The sequence below is a fragment of the Armigeres subalbatus genome, chromosome 2 (genome assembly GCF_024139115.2).
Source record: "Armigeres subalbatus isolate Guangzhou_Male chromosome 2, GZ_Asu_2, whole genome shotgun sequence".
Classification (NCBI taxonomy): domain Eukaryota; kingdom Metazoa; phylum Arthropoda; class Insecta; order Diptera; family Culicidae; genus Armigeres; species Armigeres subalbatus.
This window is the reverse complement of record NC_085140.1, coordinates 409,872,524-409,895,064: the sequence shown is the minus strand read 5'-3', so window position 1 is coordinate 409,895,064 and position 22,541 is coordinate 409,872,524. Positions and strand designations below refer to the sequence as shown.

At 41.5% G+C, this 22,541-nt stretch overlaps 1 protein-coding gene across 1 annotated transcript; it reads left to right on the top strand.

Moving 5' to 3' along the window:
* The first annotated feature begins 2,036 nt into the window (after positions 1-2,036).
* On the top strand, positions 2,037-4,714 carry LOC134217631 (programmed cell death protein 10). The gene is made up of 5 exons (XM_062696433.1): positions 2,037-2,524; positions 3,189-3,366; positions 3,691-3,823; positions 3,901-4,065; positions 4,280-4,714. The coding sequence occupies exons 1-5, from the start codon at positions 2,450-2,452 to the stop codon at positions 4,362-4,364; spliced, it is 636 nt and encodes a 211-aa protein (XP_062552417.1). The 5' UTR covers positions 2,037-2,449; the 3' UTR covers positions 4,365-4,714.
* Positions 4,715-22,541: the final 17,827 nt, after the last annotated feature.

Genomic DNA, 22,541 nt, shown 5'->3' with positions numbered 1-22,541 from the left:
CTGGGCGCATGGTAAAATCAAAAGGGGTTTGTTTTGTTTCTGAAAATCGTCGGGGCATATTCTTAAAATAACCCTCGGAATGGTAGTTTCAACTGCAATATTTTTTTGCGTGTACAGTAGACGTTCGATAACTGCAAGTCATTTAACTGCAATGCTTTTTAACTGCAATTCGATAGTTGCAACAGTTTTGCAGTTATCGGACCGCTAAACTTCAAACCGATGTCAAACTCAATGACAGCTGCATTGCGCTGCACATTAAGATGCACTTTTATTGCATCTGACGTCGATTGACAACCGTTTGACGTCTAGAATGCGTTGCAGTTATCGAACGGCATTCGTTAACTGAAAAGTAAACATTTTGCAGTTATCGAACGGCTACTGTATTCTTTAAAAATAAATTTGGAAGAATTCCACGTGAATATTGTCTGTTTCCTTGGTAACAAAACGCGCCGACCATTTTTTAGGCACTATCAAAATCGTCGCCAACATCTTTATTCTAAAATTATGTTAGTTTTATTAGTAAATAATGTCAATCTGCATTAAAAACAGGGCTCAATTTTGGGAAATAATGTGATTATTGAGTATATAAAATTTTGTTCACAGTTGATTTGACAGATCTTATGGCCATTTTTGCTGGCGACGATTTTGGCGTCAATTTGTTTTGCGACGATTTCAAATCGTCGCGGCCGATAAGGTGGGAAATTGATAATATTCAGTTTAAAAATCCGACTCAGTACAAAATTCAGGGGAAACTCGTTGTAAAAAAATTAGAGAATTTTAAAAAATATTTTCTTGAATTCTAACAATTTGTATGTGAAAAAAATAACATTATTCCACATCAGTAAAATAAGGAGATTATTGAATTAACAAACCTATTGGGTTTTGAAATTTCTCACTGATAATCATAATTTTAATATTGAAGACATTTGAAGACATTTTTAAACGACTTTGAAGACATATGAAAATATCATCTGGCATCCCTGCCTGTAAGAAGCACTGTTGGTGGAATAATCAGTCGAAGATTCATGAAGCGCCAGTTATGATTTTTACCAGAGTGTATGTAATTAAGAGTGGCGACATGTGCCGCATTTGACAGGTCTCCTGCTCGTTTGGAACGCGATTTTGTATGGGAATGACAGATGAATTTTGTTCCAATTCTGACAGTGTCGCCACTCAGTGTCGCCACTCTTATTTACATACACTCTGATTTTTACTAGTCCAGTTCGCTGAGTGGACAATATTCCGTGTATAGTAGAAAATCGAAAATTTGTTTTCAATAAAATGAAATATCTGCAGTTATCAGACGTCGCAACTCATTTCTGATTAGTGCGCATGATAGTACATCCATGCGTGCATGATGCGCACTACTAATGAAATATTTCAAACTGTCACGACTCGCGTCGCAGCGCGAGTGCTCAATCGCGCGGTCCGGTTTGGTGGCGGCCCGACTATATAATTTTGTATGATCAGGTCGGTAAATGTATTAATCATATTATTTCACATGTACATATCATACAGTTATTGATGATGGAACATGGAAAAGAAAACGTATCATTTTAACCATTTTAACCGTTCAGCCTATACGATTTATTTCTATGCGGGATATTCATCTTGGTCTGGACGGCGGCAGATATCCGAGAAAATATTGCGCATAAGCCCCAAAATTTTATTCCCACCTTTGGGTTTCCGCGCCGAGCACTCAGCGCCAGACTTGGCGACAAGGAGATAGTCGTCAAGTTGGTACTCCTGATTTTTTGACAACTGATGTCGATTGGTTGTGTGAGTGCACCGGTGTCAAATAATAGAGCTTTTAGCTGAAAATTTAATTGTCAAATGCAAATTTTGACAGTAATATAGATGTATGAGTGAATAAAATGTGCAAATGCTCTATCGCGGAGGCAATCGCTGAAGACAAGTGTCAATGATTTCAGTGACGAAACGAAAAGTTTCAATGCAAAAAGCAATAATTTGTTTATTGTAGTCGGTTGAGGACACTAACTCTAACAAATGTCATCAAAAGAAAAAAGTGATGTGTCAAATGAAAATATTTACGTGATCCCATTTCTCGCCACCCAAAAGTGAAGGGTGTCTTATGTGGTGAAAATTTAATTAAAAAGTTTGAATTTGTGCTTGATTCTTAATAAGAAATATTTTCCCGGATTTACGAAATGTTACGTTAGGCTGTACTATATTCATTAGTGTTCACACGGCTAAAACAGACTGGAAAATTGGTTAGATAGTTTACGAGGCTACGTTGCTTCTGCATCCAATCGCTGGCTGCAGCCTCCAAAGGTAGTGATTCATTGAAAAAGCAAACATCTTCGTCATTGACGGAGCTGACAGACAGTAGAGGAATCTGTATTCGTTGCTGTTCCCGGAGTCGTTTGTCCGGAGAAGGAACGGCTAATCCGTGCAGGTGCGGTACCAAAGTAGGGCTACGCCACGAGCAATGACAATGGGAGACGATACTCCAGTGGTGACTTCCTTGGTGCTGCCAATCTTGATACGTCCAATTCTGTCACAGGTGGGTAATTAGTGGTAGTATACTGTCTCTATATGCATAATACTTCAAATGACTGGACTCAGTAGTTTTAAATGCTGCGGAAGAAAAACTACATTTTGCCTGCTTCCTTTCTGAGATATTGTACGAGGATTTTTTTTTCTCGAACTGTGGATTATCTTAGAAGTGAAACCCTCTTTAAGATGATTTTGACCTTCGCAAATTCTGCTGTTAGGAGCTAAACCATGAGCTGATGATGAACTTGGTACCTCGTGTAGTGAATACGATTGACCCTCATGCACATTTCTGTTTTCTCAAGCTTCCGTCTGTCCGACACCTTGGTGCTTGTCTTTGTTGAACAGCTCTTCGTTCATATTCCACGAAATACGTAGCTGAGTAAGTTAATAGTCTAATAGTCTAATAAACTAACTCATACTAAATTAATAAAATTTATTATAATTTGGTATTCGCGCTGTAAAGGTTACACGTCGCGCAATGCACTATTAGAAGAAATCGTAAAAAATATCGCTCTAAAAGATAATCATGATACCATTAAAAAATCAGCTGCTGGAAAAAGCTTTTGGTTGGCAAATGAGTCTGTCCCATGGATTGAACCGAATGAATCCATTTCTGATTGCAAAAGTTTTCAACTAATAAACAATGTTTGGTTTTTTAATTTGATTTTCAGTTGGAAAGGCGTGATGTGGTTGCTTCCCAGACACTGAGGGCTGCCCTAGCCAAGGCTGAACAGACGCATCCCGGGATGACGTATGATCTGGTCATGGGTATCATTCGAAAGGGTGACATCAACGTTAACATGAACGAAAGTATCCTACGACTACAGGGCGCAGCGACTGACACCGATTGTGAGTATTTTACTATTCATTAAAAAAGGATGAATTCAGATGCTATTTATTTAAACAATAATTTCTATCAATAAGAACCACTACATACGTAAAAAAATAATGGTTCAATTCTCAATTACCATTTTATTATCCTGGACGTTCTTAAATCTTATAATAAAAAATAATACAATTTGTAATACATAATTGTAATGTAGTATGTCAAATAAAAGACTCCCTCGTTGAAAAAGTAAATTAAGAAGTTTCTTCAAAGAAATTCAGATCCTATACCTGCTGAGTGATAAACATAACACAAGATTATTTACATTCTCCTATTCTTTTTCTTAGTAATTGAATACCGACTGAATCGCACCGAGGACGCCTTCCAAGAGTTGAACAAAAAATCTTCAGCTCTAAAGCGTATTCTAAGCCGAATTCCCGACGAAATTACCGACCGGAAAACTTTCCTGGAAACTATCAAGTACGTAATATCGGAGCCTTCTTTGCTATATCAAGCTAGTGATGTTCATTATCGCAACATTCTTCTTTTCTTGACAGAGAAATTGCAAGTGCCATCAAAAAGCTGTTGGACGCAGTGAACGAGGTCGTAGGTTTCATTCCAGGCTCATCCGGCAAACAGGCGGTTGAACAACGCAAGAAGGAGTTCGTCAAGTATTCGAAAAAGTTCAGCACCACTCTGAAGGAGTATTTCAAAGAGGGAGAGTAAGTAGCAGCCTAACCAGTGGCGTAGCCACGGGGGTGGTTTTGGGTATAAAACCCCCCCCCCCAGAGACAAAATTTTTGGAAGAATTTTTTTTTTTCGAAAAAAAAAATGTTCAGAAAACCCCCCCCAGACCAATTTTCTGGCTACGCCACTGAGCCTAATTATATTGCCATTTTTGCTGTCACAAATGCATTTAATTATTTCACGTTCTAGAGCCAACGCAGTTTTCGTGAGTGCTTTGTACCTGATACATCAGACGAATCAGATTATGATAACAGTGAAGAACAAATGCGAATAAGACGAACGGTAGACTGAGTCTTTACGATTCTAAGTAAGATGAAAACGAGTGACTAAACAAATTGTTTTACTTTACATTTCCTTGGGCTGAACGTTCGGTGATGCTTCCGGTACTGATCCGTCGTAGATCGGAAACGCCCACCTAACGTAGACAGATACAGATTATGCAGATGAGTTCTATATTTAGTGAATAATTACAAGGGAGAAGGAGTATGTTTTTCAAAGCAAGGAATACAATAGGCGTTCGATAAGCTGAAAGAAGGGAACGTACTTGATGTCGTATTATATATTATTACTTTATTATTACTACTATTGAGATAGAAAGGAATAAAATTCATTTTTTAAACCTGATGATTTGTGTTTTTAGGGAAAAACTTTGAGAATGCCTGGTAGAGGATGGATTTTCTTTAGAAAAGTTCCTTTGTTTACGCCACGCGAAACCTGTAGGTATATTTTTTACCTCTGTAGATTTTTGTAAGTATATGAAAAAAACATATACCATCACAAATATTGCCCTCCGCTCGCTTTCAAATCGACTTCAATAAAAAAACATTCTTCATGCCTGCCGTATCCTAACCGAACTATCAATTCTATACTTTCGCCTCTAATTCTGTCATGAACATGTACGTCTAAGTTTGGAAGATGATATCCAAAACCAAACTTTTGATAGAAGGCTCGGAGACCCATAGTGTTATATACCAATCGACTCAGCTCGACGAATTGAGGTGATGTCTGTTTGTGTTTTTTTTTTCTTCCTAAACAATGGAGGGGGAATCTGCTCAACAGACATCCTGGGTTGACCAGGAAGAGCGGGGTTAGGGATCACCGAGGGAGGCAGGACTACATCCCGACCCGCTAAACCGTTTCCATTGCCGCCAAGCCCATAGTCCCTTCGGTACAACCAGAAAGTAATGCTTCAAAGGGGGGCCAGTGCACAACGCACCCTCGAGGTTAGCTGCGTGTCCTTGCAGCACCGAACATCGTAACTCGCTGTTTTAGAAAAACACCATGGTATCGTGCCAACGCGTTGCAGGCTTTCCAGGTGGCCTTACCACGCCCTATGTCCTCGGCAGGTGGGAAGGGTCGACTTCGAGCCTGCTTCCCTCTGCACGACTGGTATCAAGAATGATGATGCCGCGTGCACCCCAAATTGACCTTTCTGCGATAGGGCCTATTCGTCAGCACACAGAGGGACTTGCCGACGCGAGGCCTACGCCTGCCCCAGCCTTGACGAGGACCCCTTTCCGTCCTCGGGCTCGGGACCCGCCCGGTTGACCGACGCCGCGAAAGCGACGATACCATGTTCAGAAAAATATATTAAGCTCTTTTAGTGGAATGTATTAACCGTCTAAGAAGAATTAAGTACTGTCCATTTAATTCCACCAGTTAATTTTCGTTATCTTTGCAGATACGTATTTCGACCACAACGGTGTGGTCGTCTTCAGTGTCTTGTACTTGACTCGACTTGCCGAGTCGAGTCAAGTACAAGACACTGAAGACGACCACACAGTTGTGGTCGAAATACGTATCTGCAAATATAACGAAAATTAACTGGTGGAATTAAATGGACAGTACTTAATTCGTCTTAGACGGTTTGATACCATGTTGTTCTTCGCGCGGCCACTTGTTCGATAAAAGGATCGAGTTCGACCACAGAGCATGACCACCGGTATGACCCATGAAGCCGACTCCGATCCCTTGGACCACCTCTTATTTGCGCCTGAACTAGCCATCCTTCTATGAAGCTCCGAGACGATTTGGGCGATAGCCGATAAAACGGCGTTCCAGCCAACTTCATCTTTACACATCCTCCGAACTAGATTGTCCGGGGTAGTGTCCAGACCACATGTGGCAAGCATGTGGTCACGCATTGCGCGAAAACGTGAGCACACGAACAACACGTGTTCCGCCGTTTCCTCTAAACCTGCGCACACCAAACACTCGGGCGAGGCCGAGCAAGCCAGCTGCGTTACCTGCACTTTGATTTTGCAGCACGCTTAAACGCCGGGCACATCGAACCCCCCATGGGGTGCTTGCTGTTCACAGCTTTGCTAGAACAAATCAAACAATTGGGAGGGTTCGTGCAGCATTGTGCCTTATGTCCCTCCAATCCGCAGCGTCGGCAGAGATTGCTTCTGTCAGGGCCTTTGCAGTCCCATTGCTTGTGCCCCGGTTTCAGGCACTTGAAGCAAACTTCGGGTTGCTCGTATATGCCCACAGGGCATACCGACCATCCCACCTTGACGCTCCCTAACTTGACTACCTTGGAGGCGTCCGCTGCAGATAGCCGAACCAATGCTACCTGCGTCCCTGCCGGACCTTTCCGTAGCCGAACGGCTGCGGTGGGCGTCTCCACTTCACACTGTCGCCGCAGTGCCGTGACGAGCTCTTCGACTTCAGTGATCTCGTCCAGGTCTTTAACCCTTAGATTCACCTCCGTCGTGAGTGCCCTCACATTGACCGTCTCGCCTAGGACCTCCTCCGCCAACTTCTTGTAGGCGGCGCCCTTTTGCGAGACGCCCCGCTTCAGCTCGAGTATCATCTCGCCCATCCGGGTACGTCTTGTTCGACGTACGTCGGCGCCGAGTTCACCGAGCTTGACGTCACTCCTCATCGCCTTCAAAACGTCCGAGTACTTAGCCTCGTCCGCCGTGATGACAAGGGCATCGCCCCTGGAGCGATTGGCGCCTACCCTAGACTTCTTGCTACCCTCATTCGCCTGGGCCTTCTTTTCGGCTCTTGACGTCTTCGGTTTTCTCTTGTTCTTGACCAGGTTCCAGGAGGCGTCACCCCCCTCTATTTCCCTGGTCTGGTGCGGCTAAGAACTTTCAGCCTGCCGTAACCCCTTACCACCGTCTTTCCTGAGTGGACGGACCTTTCCAGGTCCTTCCTCCCCCGGTTTTGGAGGTACCTGACCGGAGTTCAGCTTCCCAGCCCCACTACCCTTGTTCGGGGTAGTAACCCTCCGCGTTTTGGAGCGGCCCCCAGGGAGCTCATCCCCTAGAGACTGTCTCCCCCGTTTTTGTGTCTGCTCCGTTGGAGCAGTCACCCCCGACGTACCCGCAAATACTTGAGCCTCAGTCTGGGTAGACTTTGGCACCACCGTCTTCGCTGGCACGCCTTCGGTCGATTCGACCTTGCCCGAGTCCGCGAATCCTTGGGCCTCAATCTGGGTAGACCTCGACTCCACCGATTTCACGGGTTTACACTTGGCCGTCCCGACCGCCCTCTCCAGCTTGGCGTCCAGCATCGACTTTCGAAGTTTCTGCAAGCTCCTCTTGAGGTCCTTGCTGATATTATGCTTCGATGACGCAAAGTCGATGATGGCATCCAGCTGTTCCGTCGCCACCTCGAAGGCCGAAAGCCCATCGCGTTTGCGGTTCATCGCCTCCACAAGCCATGGGCGGTCAATAACCCCTACCGGCGTTTTTCTAGCCGAGAGGAAGGTTGAGTGACCCACGCTGGCACTGCGCACTGAGCTGCCGACTATTGCCTCTGGCCTCCTAGGCGGAGACCTGAACAACCCACCTCTTGCGAAGGGGTTGTCGCCTACACTACTACCACTAATTGAAGAATTGACTTGGTTTTCCATTTTGGTCCCACGAGTTGCTCGGGAAAAGAGGTCCACCACGCCAGAGCCCAGCATGACGCGGTAAGGGACAATTACTGTGGAGGGTGCCCAGGTACCCCACAGGCTCCGTTAAAGGCCTAGCTTATTATTTCACCCCCCTGGCCATGCATCCCCTCGGCACGGGTCGCTTGACGCCTTGGGATTAGGGGTTAGGGACGATGGTCCCGGTCTAACTCGCAGTGGCCATGGGGAGGGGTCGTGTGTGTGTGTGTGTGTGTGTGTGTGTGTGTGTGTGTGTGTGTGTGTGTGTTTTATATTGAGTTATGACACTTCTGTCTGCACTTCCTCGAAAAACTGCTTGGAAACATTCACCAGCACCCCTTACTGCCTGCTTGGGGGATTGGGCTCTGGGGTTCACGCCTGCTATGTTACCTATAATTATGTAATCCTTGTTTCTATGGAAACTTTCCACTGTGATGGGAGGAAAAAACCTCCTTTCCTAGCTTTGCTATCTTGCTCCTCTTCGGGACCTCAAGATGCGTCTTCTACTACGAGCTCATTCGACCTTATCATGAAATCTTTCTGTGTCTATGCCTGCACTTCTCCGGTACTACCAATCTGCTTTACTTCGGAAAAGTCGGCCTGTTGTGCTGTTAAGCACCTCTCCTTGGCCTCCACTTTGAAGTGGTTGGTGTCTCGACGACTTTAAACAACTAATTCTTTGCGATCTACTCGGTCTAGCCTACTCCGACAGAGAATTCCCCGGTGAAGGAGTTTCTCCCACACCGAAGCCAACCAGCCGAGTGCCAAGGTCAGTCCAGCGATTACGGTGGAGCAGGGCGTCCGGTTCACTGGTGCCCTGACTACCCGTCGCTGGTGGTATTTCGTCGCGATCTACTCAGTCTAGTCCCCGGCGGTGGATCTAGCCTACACCGACGGAGAGGTCCCCATCAAAAGAATTTCTCCCGGTACCGATTCTCTTTGGTTGTTGCGCCATTTCTTTTGCAAACCAGATGATATGCGCCATACTACCCTGTCGACCGCATTCCAAGTGCTTTCCTCTCGACACATTTCTTCAACAACGTTCTCCAAGCTTAAGCCGGTTATTTCCCTTCGTAGTGCCTCAAACCTTGGACATACGAAGACCACGTGCTCCGGCGTCTCTTCGACGTTCTCACATTTCGGTCAGAACGGTTAGTTGGCATGCCCGAACCGATGCAGATACTTCCTTAAGCATCCGTGGCCTGACAGGAACAGCGCCAGGTGGAAGTTTACCTCGCCATGCTTGCCAGGTTCGGAATAAGAAGGTTGGTCCACCTTCTTCGAGATGTCGCGAAAAGCAGATCGTGGTCCCACCATCGGCATCGGCGGAGCTCCTTCCTGGAAATTTTACTCTCACCGATGGTGTGGGTCGTCGTCATCAACATCAGCAGCGCTCAGATTAAATTTTCTTGTCTGAAGTACTAAAGATTGGCTACCATCAGTGAAAGTAGCTCTTAAGTCACAACTTGAGGTGAGATGAATTTTGATCAAAGTAAAAGTAAAACTTAATTGCTTAGTGATGGTAGATTGTTTTCTTTTGGTTGAAGAATCACGAGCGCGTTACGCTTCCGAAAATAATTCGCGTGGACACCAGTACCAGTCAAGTGAAATTTCCCCTCAAGATTATAATTTTAGTAGGTAGTCTGCTACTTGTTTCAGGTTTTATTTCCATCCATGCGAATACATTTTTGCTGCTTCTCCTTCTGACGCGCACTCGTGATTCTACTACCGACGGCAACATTCTGCTGTCGCCAAGCGATTATAATTTGAACTTTAGAAAAAATTCGTCTTGGCCTAACCTTTGATTCCACAAAATTGTGATTTTTCGATCGATTGTTAATAATCCCCTTCTCAATCACAAACTGCAACAAAACCAAATAAAAATCTCGAGAAAAAATTAATAAGGCTACCACTGATGCCATCCATAAAAATCCATATTATATAGACCCCCCGCCCCCCAGAGCGCACTCGTGATTCTGCTACGGACGGCAACATTATGGCGTCGTCAAGCGGTTAATTTGATCTTTGAATAATATTCGTCTCGCCTCTTCCTTTGTATACAATTGCAGCCCTGAAAATAACCGATTCATTCCAAATAATGCAACGATTCACGCCACGGGCTGGAATAAAATTCGCTCTGCAACTCCGCCGATGCTGGGACCGCTCTCCGCGACATTTCAAATGAAATGTCACGAGCGCGGGGAAAGCAGTTTTCTTATAATCAATAAAAAATGCACATTGGTCCCGCCTCTTTGTTGTCCGGTATGAGTGCAAATATTGTGTAACCGTAACGCTCACCAAAGGGGCGTGGCTACAGGTTTAACTTGATTGATTACAAGAAAGCAGCTCTTCCGCGCGCGCGAGCCATTTCGTTCGAGATGTCGCGAAAAGCAGATCGTGGTCGCACCATCGGTATCGGCGGAGCTCTTACCAGAAATCTTATTCTCACCGATGGTGCGAGTCATGCGGTCGTCGTCATCAACATCAGCAGCGCTCAGATTAAATTTTCTTGTCTGAAGTATGTGGTAGTAGCGGATTGTATTAAAATAATAATCGAAAATACGAAATGAAAGCATGAGTTATTTGAATGAGATTTTAATTTCTAAATCGAAGCAATCGGCGTTCGAAAAGTAGGCGCCCATTAGCACACGAATATGAACTCGATTGACATAACGAAACAAAGAAAGAGACGATACTAATCCGAATATTAGGTACATCGTCTATGTATCACTAGAGCTACTAGTTCTGTCAGAACATACTCGTGAGTACACAGCCCATGTGTATGTTCTGACAGAACGAGTAGCTCTAGTGATACATAGAAATGTTGAAAATCCATCGAAAGATAAGGACACTGTGGGGTTTGAGTATATTACCATCAGCGTGTGATTATACATTAACACCTCAGCGTGTCGATCCGAGCGTAGCAAGCCATGACTCTTCCTCTTCTGGTCAGACCTCCGTGGTGTGCACACGCACCCACGGAGAGCTGCTGTCATAACAATTCGCTCCAGCAATTTGGGGCCACACATTTTGGCGATCCTGCCAGGTTATTTGTGGAATCCTGACGCTGATTTCAAAAGGTGAGTTGAAATCAATTGGTAATGTGTTAAAATATCTGATGATAAAAAAACACAAGGCAATGGGTTTGTATTGCTACAAAGCGCGTCTGGAAGAACGCTGCAAAATGGATTGTGGTTTGGAAAATCACAAAGCGCGTCTGGAAGAACGCTGCAAAATGGATTGTGGTTTGGAAAATCACAAAGCGCGTCTGGAAGACCGCTGGAAAATGGATTATGGTTTGGAAAATCACAAAGCGCGTCTGGAAGACCGCTGGAAAATGGATTGTGGTTTGGAAAATCACAAAGCGCGTCTGGAAGACCGCTGGAAAATGGATTGTGGTTTGAAAATCACAAAGCGCGTCTGGAAGACCGCTGGAAAATGGATTGTGGTTTGGAAAATCACAAAGCGCGTCTGGAAGACCGCTGGAGAATGGATTGTGGTTTGAAAATCACAAAGCGCGTCTGGAAGACCGCTGGAAAATGGATTGTGGTTTGGAAAATCACAAAGCGCGTCTGGAAGACCGCTGGAAAATGGATTGTGGTTTGGAAAATCACAAAGCGCGTCTGGAAGACCGCTGGAAAATGGATTGTGGTTTGGAAAATCACAAAGCGCGTCTGGAAGACCGCTGGAAAATGGATTGTAGGAGACTGCCAAAACAAAATTGACAATCTAGAAAATCCCAAGGTGGGTCATGGAAGCATTTATTTTGGTTAAAATAAATTTAGTTTGAAATGTATAACTTAGTGATTTTAGTGTACATGAGACTACCAGTTAAACTAGTTCTATCGAAATCTGAGAGATATGGAGATCCATCGTATGCTACAAAGATGTTTGGAAGGCTTAATATATTATCTTAAAGTTTATTTTGGAATTTACTGACTTAGTAGTCGTAGCGAAATTACCCGTTGGATGAGATATTCAACATTCATGAAGCTCAAAAAACGATACCAGCATTCACAAAGTCATAAGTTTGGAGTTATTGGCTTATAGTACTGGTTAACATAAATCTAAAATTTAGGTACATACTTATGCTATCCCATTTAAGTATGATATCTCTGCGAAATTTTAGATAAATATCATATCCTAGGCCAGATATTCCCAAACTACTTGTACATGCGACCCACCTAGCAGAATCGCATATTGCTTGCGACCCTCCCACATTGGCTTTTAGAATTGCTTCATATTCCATCATTATATTACTTTGAATGGATTGGAAATGATTTGGAATTCGAACGGATTTGGATTAGATTTTGGTTGGATTTGATTGGAATGGATTTCAAATGAATATGGATTGGATTTGGATTAGATTTTGGTTAGATTTGGATTGGATTTGATTTAGATTTGGATTAGAATTGCATTTGATTGGATTTGGAACGGATTTAGATTGGATTTGGATCGGATTTGGATTAGATTTTGATTGCAGTGGATTTGGAAAGGATGTGGAACGGATTTGGATTGAATGTGGAATGGATTTGGATTGGAGTGGATTTAGATAGGATTTGGATTAGATTTTGGTTGGATTGGATTTGGATTGGATTTGGACTGGATTTGAATTGGATTTGATTTAGATTTGGATTAGAAATGCATTTGATTGGATTTGGAACGGATTTAGATTGGATTAGGATTGGATGTTGATTGGAATTGGATTGAATGTGGCTTGGATTTTTATTAGAATTGGATTAAATTTGGATTGGATTTGAATTGTTTGGATTTCATTGTATTTGACAAAATCTCAAAATTTATTATTCTCCATTCACTACATAGATCCAAATCTAATGGCTGTGATAGATTTGTGGGACAAAATAATGAATCAAGATTCGTCTTTCGCAACCTAAGTTCAACATGGTATTACTATATATGAAGCTGATAGTTGGATTTAATGGACGGTATAAGATATTTAGATTATTACTACAATATAAAATGTTTTTGTGAGATCAATTACCAATTTAGTTTATCATTTTAAAGATACAACCTATTGACTTGCATTTCGTTGTTTTGCGATTGATAACCACGATGATCATACAAGTTTATTTTGGAGTTCAGTTTTCAAAGGAAATCATCGGTTTCTCAAAAGCAATATGTTCATCTTCATTTCGCGCAAATAACTTAAAAAGATCAATGCGTTCTATGCTAGAGGATTTTTTCTGCCTTTTTTTAATGAGAGAAGAAGGGAAATGTGGGGTTTGAGTATATTACCATCAGCGTGTGATTATACATTAACACCTCAGCGTGTCGATCAGGGCGTAGCAAGCCATGACTCTTCCTCTTCTGGTCAGACCTCCGTGGTGTGCACACGCACCCACGGAGAGCTGCTGTCATAACAATTCGCTCCAGCAATTTGGGGCCACACAGACACTATTAGCGTTTGAAATCTATCCTAATTTCGTGACGGTCTCGAATTTGGAAATTTTCGTTCTACACCCTGTATCTGAGTCTTCCCCTTAGACGTAGTTTACGTCAAAAACGATTTTACTTTAAATGTAGTGGCGACATCTCATAAAAATAACACCTTTGACGACGTCCTATCAGAGGCGAAAGTATAGAATTGGGTTGTTGTGCAGAGAAAAATATGAGATTTTTTATAGTTTAACATAAAGAGCATGCTTTTCTGATCTCCAACATATTTTTATTTTGCTTGTAAACCTTTTATTTTCATTTTTGTATAGCAAACAATAAGCCATTTTAATCGATAGGTGACACTAACATTCATAGAATGACAGTTGGCCCATGCAGCATAAGAACAAATTTTTAGTCCCATATAAATTTAAAATCCAAATTAAAAATTGTTCCGGGGCTCCAAAAATTCTGAAAAATTGAGGTTAGGCTCAGTTTTTTATGCAGATTCAGAATATGGAAAAACATATATACACCTAAACAAGCCAATTGATAGTTCCGTTAGGATACGGCAGGCATGAAGAATGTTTTTATAGAGGTCGATTTGAAAGCGAGCGGAGGGCAATATTTCTGATGGTATACATCGCACGACCTTCCTTCTGCCAAACTTCCGCATGAAGGGGGAGGGAAGAATATCAGTGTGGAAGCTGATATATCTCCACTGGCCAGTGGAGATCCGATTATCTCGATTAATAATTCTTATTTGTGTTAATATATACTTGAACCACATGATTGGAAAATTGCGTAATCTTACCCCACCCGATGCGCACCAGTGTGGGGTAAGAGTACGTATCTCAGGTGTCTTGCAATAAAGGTTCTACTTAAACGAATTTCAATATTTTTCCGCTGGGTAACATATAGGAAGAGTATACCAATCGTCGATATTGATTTGATATCCAGAAGCCTGCTTCTTCAAAATTGTCATCGGTGACATGAACGCTCAGGTAGGAAGGGAGAAAATGTATAGACCGGTCATCGGACCGGATAGTCTGCATACCGTACCGAAACACAACGGCCAATGAAGCACACACTTTGCAGCCTCCCGCGGAATGGTAGTCCGTAGCACTTTCTTCCCCCGCAAGAATATCCACAAGGGCACATGGAAATCACCTAACCAAGTAACGGAAAACCAAATCGACCACGTTCTAATCGACGGCAAATTCTTCTCCGATATCACGAACGTCCGCACTTACCGCAGTGCGAATATTGAATCCGACCACTACCTTGTTGCAGTATGTCTGCGCTCAAAACTCTCGACGGAGTCGTCCGCCGCGGCTAAACATTGGGCGGCTACAAGACGGTAGACTAGCCCAAGACTACGCGCAGCAGCTGGAAGTGGCACTCCCAACGGAAGAGCAGCTAGGCGCAGCGTCTCTTGAAGATGGCTGGAGAGATATTCGATCCGCCATTGGAAGCACCGCAGCCGCTGCACAATGCACGGTGCCCCCAGATCAGAGAAACGACTGGTATGACGGCGAATGTGAGCAGTTTGTTGAGGAGAAGAATGCAGCATGGACGAGATTGCAGCAAACCGCAAGGGGGCGAACAAGGCAAGATACAAACGGACACGGAACAGACAAAACTCGATTTTTCGGAGGAAAAAGCGCCAGCAGGAAGATCGAGACCGTGAAGAGACGGACCAACTGTACCGCGCTTATAACGCACGAAAGTTTTATGATAAGTTAAACCGTTGACGTAAGGGCCATATGCCCTTACATAAACGGAAACCTTCTTAGAAACGAGTGTGAGGTGATCCAAAGGTGGCGGCAGCACTACGAAGAGCACCTGAATGACGATGTGGCAGACAACGGTGGCGGTATGGTAATGAACCTAGGAGCACGCGCGCAGGACATGTGATTTCCGGCTCCGAATCTCCAGGAAATCCAGGAGGCGATCGGCCGGCTGAAAAACAACAAAGCCCCTGGAGTTGACCAACTACCAGGAGAGCTGTTTAAACACGGTGGTGAGGTACTGGCTAGAGCGCTGCACCAAGGTTTGGGAGGATGAGGTTCCTCCGCAGGAGTGGATGGAAGGTGTCGTGTGTCCCCTCTACAAAAAGAGCGATAAGCTAGATTGTAGCAACTACCGCGAAACTACATTGCTGAACGCCGCCTACAAGGTATTCCCCCAAATTTTATGCCGCCGGCTAACACCGATTGCAAGAGAGTTCGTGGGACAGTACCAGGCGGGATTTATGGGTGAACGCTCTACCACAGACCAGGTGTTCGCCGTACGTCAGGTATTGGAGAAATGTCGCGAATACAACGTGCCCATACATCATCTATTTATCGACTTCAAAGCCGCATATGATACAATCGATCGGGACCAGCTATGGCAGCTAATGCACGAAAACGGATTTCCGGATAAACTGATACGGTTGATCAAGGCGACGATGGATCGGGTGATGTGCGCAGTTCGAGTTTTAGGGGGCCATCCAGAAACCACGTGGTCATATTTTTGAAGATTTTCAACCCCCTCCCCCCATGTGGTTTATCATGGTCATTTGACAGACCCCCCTCCTCCCCCTATGACCACGTGTTTTTTTTACAGCACTAAAATTAAAAAAAAAACCCTTATGTAACTAAAACTTATGGTTAATCCGATCAATTTTGAAGATGGACAGTTTCAACTGATTCAAAATCAAACTAAATCCATCATGGAAATTATAAATTTCCATGAATTCGAAAATTTTGATTATGTTATCATGTTGTAATGTGTATCAGGTATTAGGATATCTAGAACTCGCACATCTTCGATGCATCAGGAGGATACAAAAAAAAAAGTGGACTCGCGAATATGTTATAAAAAATTCGAGAAAAACTTGTAATGGTTTAGAAATTTTCCAAAATATCCCAATATTTTTTAAATTTTATTTGATTTTCTTTATTAGTGATTTTTTTTAAATAATTATAAAGTTTATCACTGAATATCCCTATAGATTCCTAAGAGTATTAGGAACCTTCCGTAGCTCTGGAAACATTCATTCCATAAATTCCAAACAAACATTCCATAAATAAATCAATATTAGAAAAAAATTATTACAAAATTTTCAACAAAATAAATATTTTTTTTTACCAAGAATTAAAACCTTTCCACGAAAAAATCAATAAAAAGCATTGAAAATAAAGGAAATTTTCCATTAAAGAAAATAAAAAAGCAATAGAATTTAGCATTTTACCAAATATATTATATTAACAATATGGTTCACTTCGAGCTTTTCCATACAACGAAATGGCGAACCATTTGCCGGTGATAACAACATCATCTAGCGAGCAAAGAGGACTCTAAATATGTTTTCTTCTTGTTTATTCTAGCAAATCTTCCTGCTAATTTACAGTGACAGTCATGCTGTGGAAAAGTTATCATACGACAGTGCAGGGATGTCCATACTTTTCTGAATAAATCGATCATCAAAAGATCGATTTTTTTATTTTACACGTATTTCGATGATATAGAGAAAAATTAATTGTGATCCGACTGCTCCAACAGAAGCTGTTCCGCATACAAGAAAATGCTTGCGGCGCGTTAGAAAATATTGATTCAATTTCTTTCGGGTGGAAAATAATTGAAGGCATTAGTTAGTTTTTCGCAAGATTTTTTTATCCACAAGTGCCAGCATCCAGGTGCTAACATATATGTGCGGAAAGCAAGGTGTTTACTAAACGTTGCACCAACAATTTGCATGGCGAAAGCAGAGACGATGGTATTATATAGAGACACGCGGAGAGAATAAAAGCAATTCTGGCTTCACGGCCAGCAGACAAAAAAAATCTGTGCGATCGGCAACATAAAAAATTGTGAGAACTTGAAGTGACTCTCAGTGTGAGCAGTTATTTCGCTTGCTCCAACTACATATTTTCTCTTGTTTAGCACCATTTCCTTATATTCAACAGTAAGGCTTGTTCGCGACAAAATCTGGACACATAACTTTAAGAATCAAAATAAACTGCTGTTGGTTTAATTCGGTACGTTTTTCACTTCAAATGGCTTCATTCCTTATCGATGCTTCGATGTATGCACGAAACTTGGTGACATTTGAATTTTCTAAGAAATAATACGTGCCGAATGATCTGGCATCCTCAGTAGAATTTGTTTCGAGCTCGTATTCTTCTGGTGGCTCATAAAATCCGTTTTTGTTCCACTCTCTGACGTTTTAGATATTGTCGAACAAGCATCGACAAATTTTAAAACGCTTTGAGCAGTGTTCACATGAAAACAAAATGTTTTTAGTCATTTTCTGGATCGAGAGACCCGAATTTCAATTGCGACTGCACACAATTCTTTCCGAACCTGCAATTCCTTCGACGCCATTATTCACTACGTACTTGTACCACTAGTAAGAAATATTTTTTCAGAAAGTACAGACATAGATTCATCAATCTACGAAATATTTCACTCGTTGATGAACTATTTCAAAAGTTATACGTGTTTAAAGGTGTCCAGATTTTGTCGCGTACAAGCCTTAAATATGATTAAATACCATATATAAATTTGCTATGAGAACTCTGAAAACATCTTCATTTACTGAACTTTTCAAACTTTTTTATAATTTCTATAATGTTGATTACAATACCTATCTTGCATTTAGTACCGATTGGTAATGTTTGTTTACTTTGCTCGTTTGGTACCGCGTTCGACGGTTCGTTTGGTACTTTCGGCTACACTGTTTGCGGGTCTCTATCTATAAACAACGTCTCTGGGCGAAAGCATTACACGGGGGTTTCTGTCATTGTTTCATTGTTATGTGCTTTATAGTTCGTCAGCTTGTGCTCTTGAAAAAGTACAGGAAAAGAACATGGTTTCCAAGATAACCTATTTTAGCTTTGTTGTATAATCACATTGGACAGTGTCGAAAGGGCGACGTCTTACGTCAGTTCTTCAAATTACATCTCCAACCCCACGGACCAAGCTTTGTTTGAATAAAAAACAATCTAAAATACAATTTCCTATTCTATGCCATATTTTTATTTTAGGCATATGACGATGCAGAGGGAAATCCAACAAGAATGCAACTAAAAATCTGGATTGTCTTCGGTATACAGTACTCTGAACATACATTTTCCAAAACTAGATGAGTTTTCTTTTCGAACCCTGGCAGAACAAAAGAAAACGGTTGATATTTCACAGAGTTATAATCCTTAGGATTTTGATAAACTGTTGGCTGTCCCGATCATTTTGTCCAACCCCATGTATGGCATTAAGAAATGCAGTTTTTTTTCCACTGGTTGAACAATTGGTATCTTTTGAATTAAATTACTACATATTATAATGAGATCAGGTGGACAATATGGCATACCATAACAAAAGGTTGTTATAACTTTTTTATTTTGACGAAGTGAACAAATTAAAAGAAAACATATGGGCTCAATGGCTAAAATTATTGTCATTTATTGCATTATTTAATGAAGAATATAACTTCTGTTGTAAAATTTTTCGACGATGCAGAATAAATACTCGTATTCAAATTGCATAAACATTTGCAAAGCCCAGTCCCTACCAGATTGCATTATTTGTTATATAAAAGCACATCTTCTAGCTTTCCTCTATACGCCTTTTATATATGATGAAAATGCATTTCAATTTCATAATATTCCTTGAAAATTGAGTTAATATGGCCAATAACAGTGTGGTATCCTACAATGATGTGTAGTGTATCAAAATCAATTTGATTTATTCACGAATTCTTCCAGAAGTACTTGAAGTATTTTCGTGCTACGTTCGTATATGTTTGAACCGTGTGATCAATTTGGCTAATTGCAAACTGAATGAATTATTGGCAGTGGCTGATTTTCTACTCGCCGCAGCCACATCCAGGCGCTATAGTTTATGCACAAAATAGCCAGCAAGAGTTAATCGCCAGAAATTTGTATGGCGAAAGGCATCTAACGCTGGTTTTCTCAAAATTAGGAACTTTTCATGAAAAACTATTTGGTACCGGTTATGTAGGAAGGTGTCCGCTACTACGCCTACCAAATATTTTTTCGATGAAGGTGCTTAATTTCGAGAAATAGAACCTTAGATGCCTTTCGCCATACTGATTTCAGAAAGTTAACTCCTGGTGTGCCGCTGTAATTACGCTCAAAGCAGGCGATTCATTGCTAGTTCCGAATTTTAGCGCGTTTCAGATCTAGCCTCGTTAGTTTCATGAACGCGTCTTTACTGAAGATTTTCATTTAGGTTTTACTGTCCCACTGTCAAATTTCAGCTGGATTACTGTCACATTCTATAGAAATTTGAGTGCGATTGTGTTGCTTTTTCATGGCTGTTGTATTTTGTCGTGTTCATATCCTACCATGATTCAATCAACAAAACAATCTCTGGAATGTGAGTTAAATAGTGACAAGGGTCATTTCAAATGGTTTTGTGGATGAACAGATAATAAATTAGCATTAGCATTAGCATTGAGCAATTCGCACAAATTCGTAGGTGATACAAGCCAAGACTATTGTATGAGAGTAGCATCACTTTCATCCGTTACCAGAGATATTGATTTGGGACTAACCACTATATCTTAGATGGAAGCAATGCACTTTCCAATAGTCGAGATCTGTCCTGGTTACGTCCTTGCGAATGCTGAGGAAGGGGAAGGATGGTTTGTTGGACACCTACTTAAGAAAGATGTAGAGAACTCTACGACCTCTCATAGATGCCACGGGAGGTTTTTTGGGTTTGTTTGGAAGGTTATAACAGTAGGAATCGTTTTGGTAGAACGTGAAACACAGAAAGAACTAAGATAGAAATACAAAGTAGGAAAGGGACAAGCCTGGAATTGAACCCACGACCTCCTGCTTATAAGGCAGAAGCGGTAGCCACTAGACCACCGAGCTCGTCTTTGTGGATGAACAGATGAATAAATAGATTCAAAATGTTTCATATTTGTAAATTTATTAAGTATTTTCAGACCGTGAGATCATTGTTTCTCAATAAAAAGTAACAAATCATAATTATTTTATTAGCTTGTTACTAACTTAACTAAAATGTTCATCGGGAGCAGTCCTGGGAATTGTCGCGTTTGTCAGTGACACCTGACAAGATACATAAAAACATGGTCAGTCAAAAAAAACTTGTCAACTTTCAGTTTTCCGTCGCACGACTGGATCCCCACGACCAGATGACAACTTTTTCCAATCGCGACAATTTGCTTTTGTTGTATGTCGTGTACTGCACACATCTGCGACAAAAGTGCGACAAGACATACACTTTCGGCTCTGTGCACGACACAACATTGGTCCCGAAAGTAAGTTATGTCGCATCTTTTAGTTGTCTTCTCGTGGAGCAGCAATAGCAGCGTACAGATTTAAAATATCATACCGAAAAGAGCACTTTATAATTAATCATTTCTTTGTTCTCTTGACAGATTTTCTGTTGAGAAATAAGAAAATTTATTCAACTTTTTTTATTTTGCATAGAGAAAGATCCCCCAGTGTCGAATAGCTGAGCCATTTAACGCAACGCAAGTTTGCTCGCTTTTAACGCAGGTTGTGGAATTTTCGCGCTTTCCAAGTTGGTTTTCCAAGGTTTTTAAAAAGACTGGAGGATACGTGTAAACGAAACAGGGATTTTGTCGTTTTTACGCGTTTTTTGTGATTTGCGCGGTTTTGACTTGCGCAGTACAATCGTTCGGGTAAATATCGACTTCAGTGGATTATGACTGGTACACCGCTTGTAGCAATTGCCTGGTGGACGTTTTTTTAACTGCAATACTTTATTTATAAGAGAAATACGGAATTTTCTTCATGCGTATAACCTATATTGGGGGCAATCAGGGAACATTCTTCGATAAATTTATGATTGATTGGAATTACTGCACGTTATTTTGGGCGGAGTATTAAATTTTAATCGTTCTGCACGGTCACTGTTGTGGGGGCCGTAGACTAATTACGTAAGCATTTTTTCTGTGTTTTTCGAAACCCCCTCCTTCAATGTGAGATTTTTTCACACATTCTTTTTTTATTTATATGGATCGTAAGAAAATAATAGTACTCCCCCCATAAGTGCCTACGTCATAAGTGTATGACTATGAAACGCTCATGCGAGCTATGTTTTTTGGTTCATGTTGTTCAAAATACAACAGCTTGAGTGCTCGAGTGGTAATGGCCCACTTAGAAGATTTTTTGTTATAGATCATTACAAACCATTCGTGATTTTTTACTCATGAATTTATAAATATCTTATAAGATATGGTAATTTATTCAGTTACCAAAAAAAAACAATTATCTTCAAAATAAATTAATTCTTTGCCTTTACAGCTTGATGGTCGCATTTTTTTTATATATTCGTAGACGTAGGTTTGAGATAATGTTTATATATTTCAAACATAACAAACTAAATGTTCAAGAGCATTGAAAAACGAGTAAAGAGCTGGACTATGTAAAATCACCAAAATTCGAAACATTATTTTAATGCCGTACATATTAGTCGTTTTTATAATGAGCTAGGCTTCAACTGCTGTAAAATCCAGAAACCAAACCGTTTCAGCGGTTTCCCAGCATATTGTCGTCAATTCATAATGACAACATTTTGCTGACAACGACAACAATTTTTGTCGCGACAGAATTCGAAGTTGACATGACGAACTTTTTTGTCAATAACCATGACAACTAGTTTTGTCCGTATGGTATGTGCAAAACTTTTGTCGTGGTGCAAAGCGTCACGCGACAAATATATCGTAACAAAATAAGTATGTGACAAGTTTAAAAATGTCTTGTCGGAGAGGGAGACCAGTAGTGTGCTGTATCGGGTGTCGTTGGTTAGGTTGTGTTGTCAAGTTTGAGGTGACTGTTTTTTCTTTGGTTTTGTCGCATGGTTTTTCTGTGTGAAGGTGACAAATCCCAGGCCTGATCGGGAGTTGATAAACGGATGATAAGCCGGGCAGACCACATGTTATTCAACTATCTTGATAACACTAGATTTGCCAGAAGTTTTCGTTTTGTTTTCGACACGTGAAATGTCAGCAGGGAAATACAAAGACATGCTACAAACTCGCAATCGGAACTAAATGCTCGCAAAGTCCATACACATATAAACAGTAAAAATGCGTGAGTGGCTTTTTCAAATTGATACTTTCCAAAAGTATAACCTTGTTTTTTTGTCTCAGTCGATTCTTTGACT

Coding starts and splice junctions, on each gene's coding strand:
- LOC134217631 (XM_062696433.1), top strand. CDS start 2,450: ATGACAATGGGAGACGATACTCCAGTGGTGACTTCCTTGGTGCTGCCA. Junction 3,367..3,690: donor CGCAGCGACTGACACCGATT/GTGAGTATTTTA, acceptor TCTTTTTCTTAG/TAATTGAATACCGACTGAAT. Junction 3,824..3,900: donor ACTTTCCTGGAAACTATCAA/GTACGTAATATC, acceptor TTTTCTTGACAG/AGAAATTGCAAGTGCCATCA.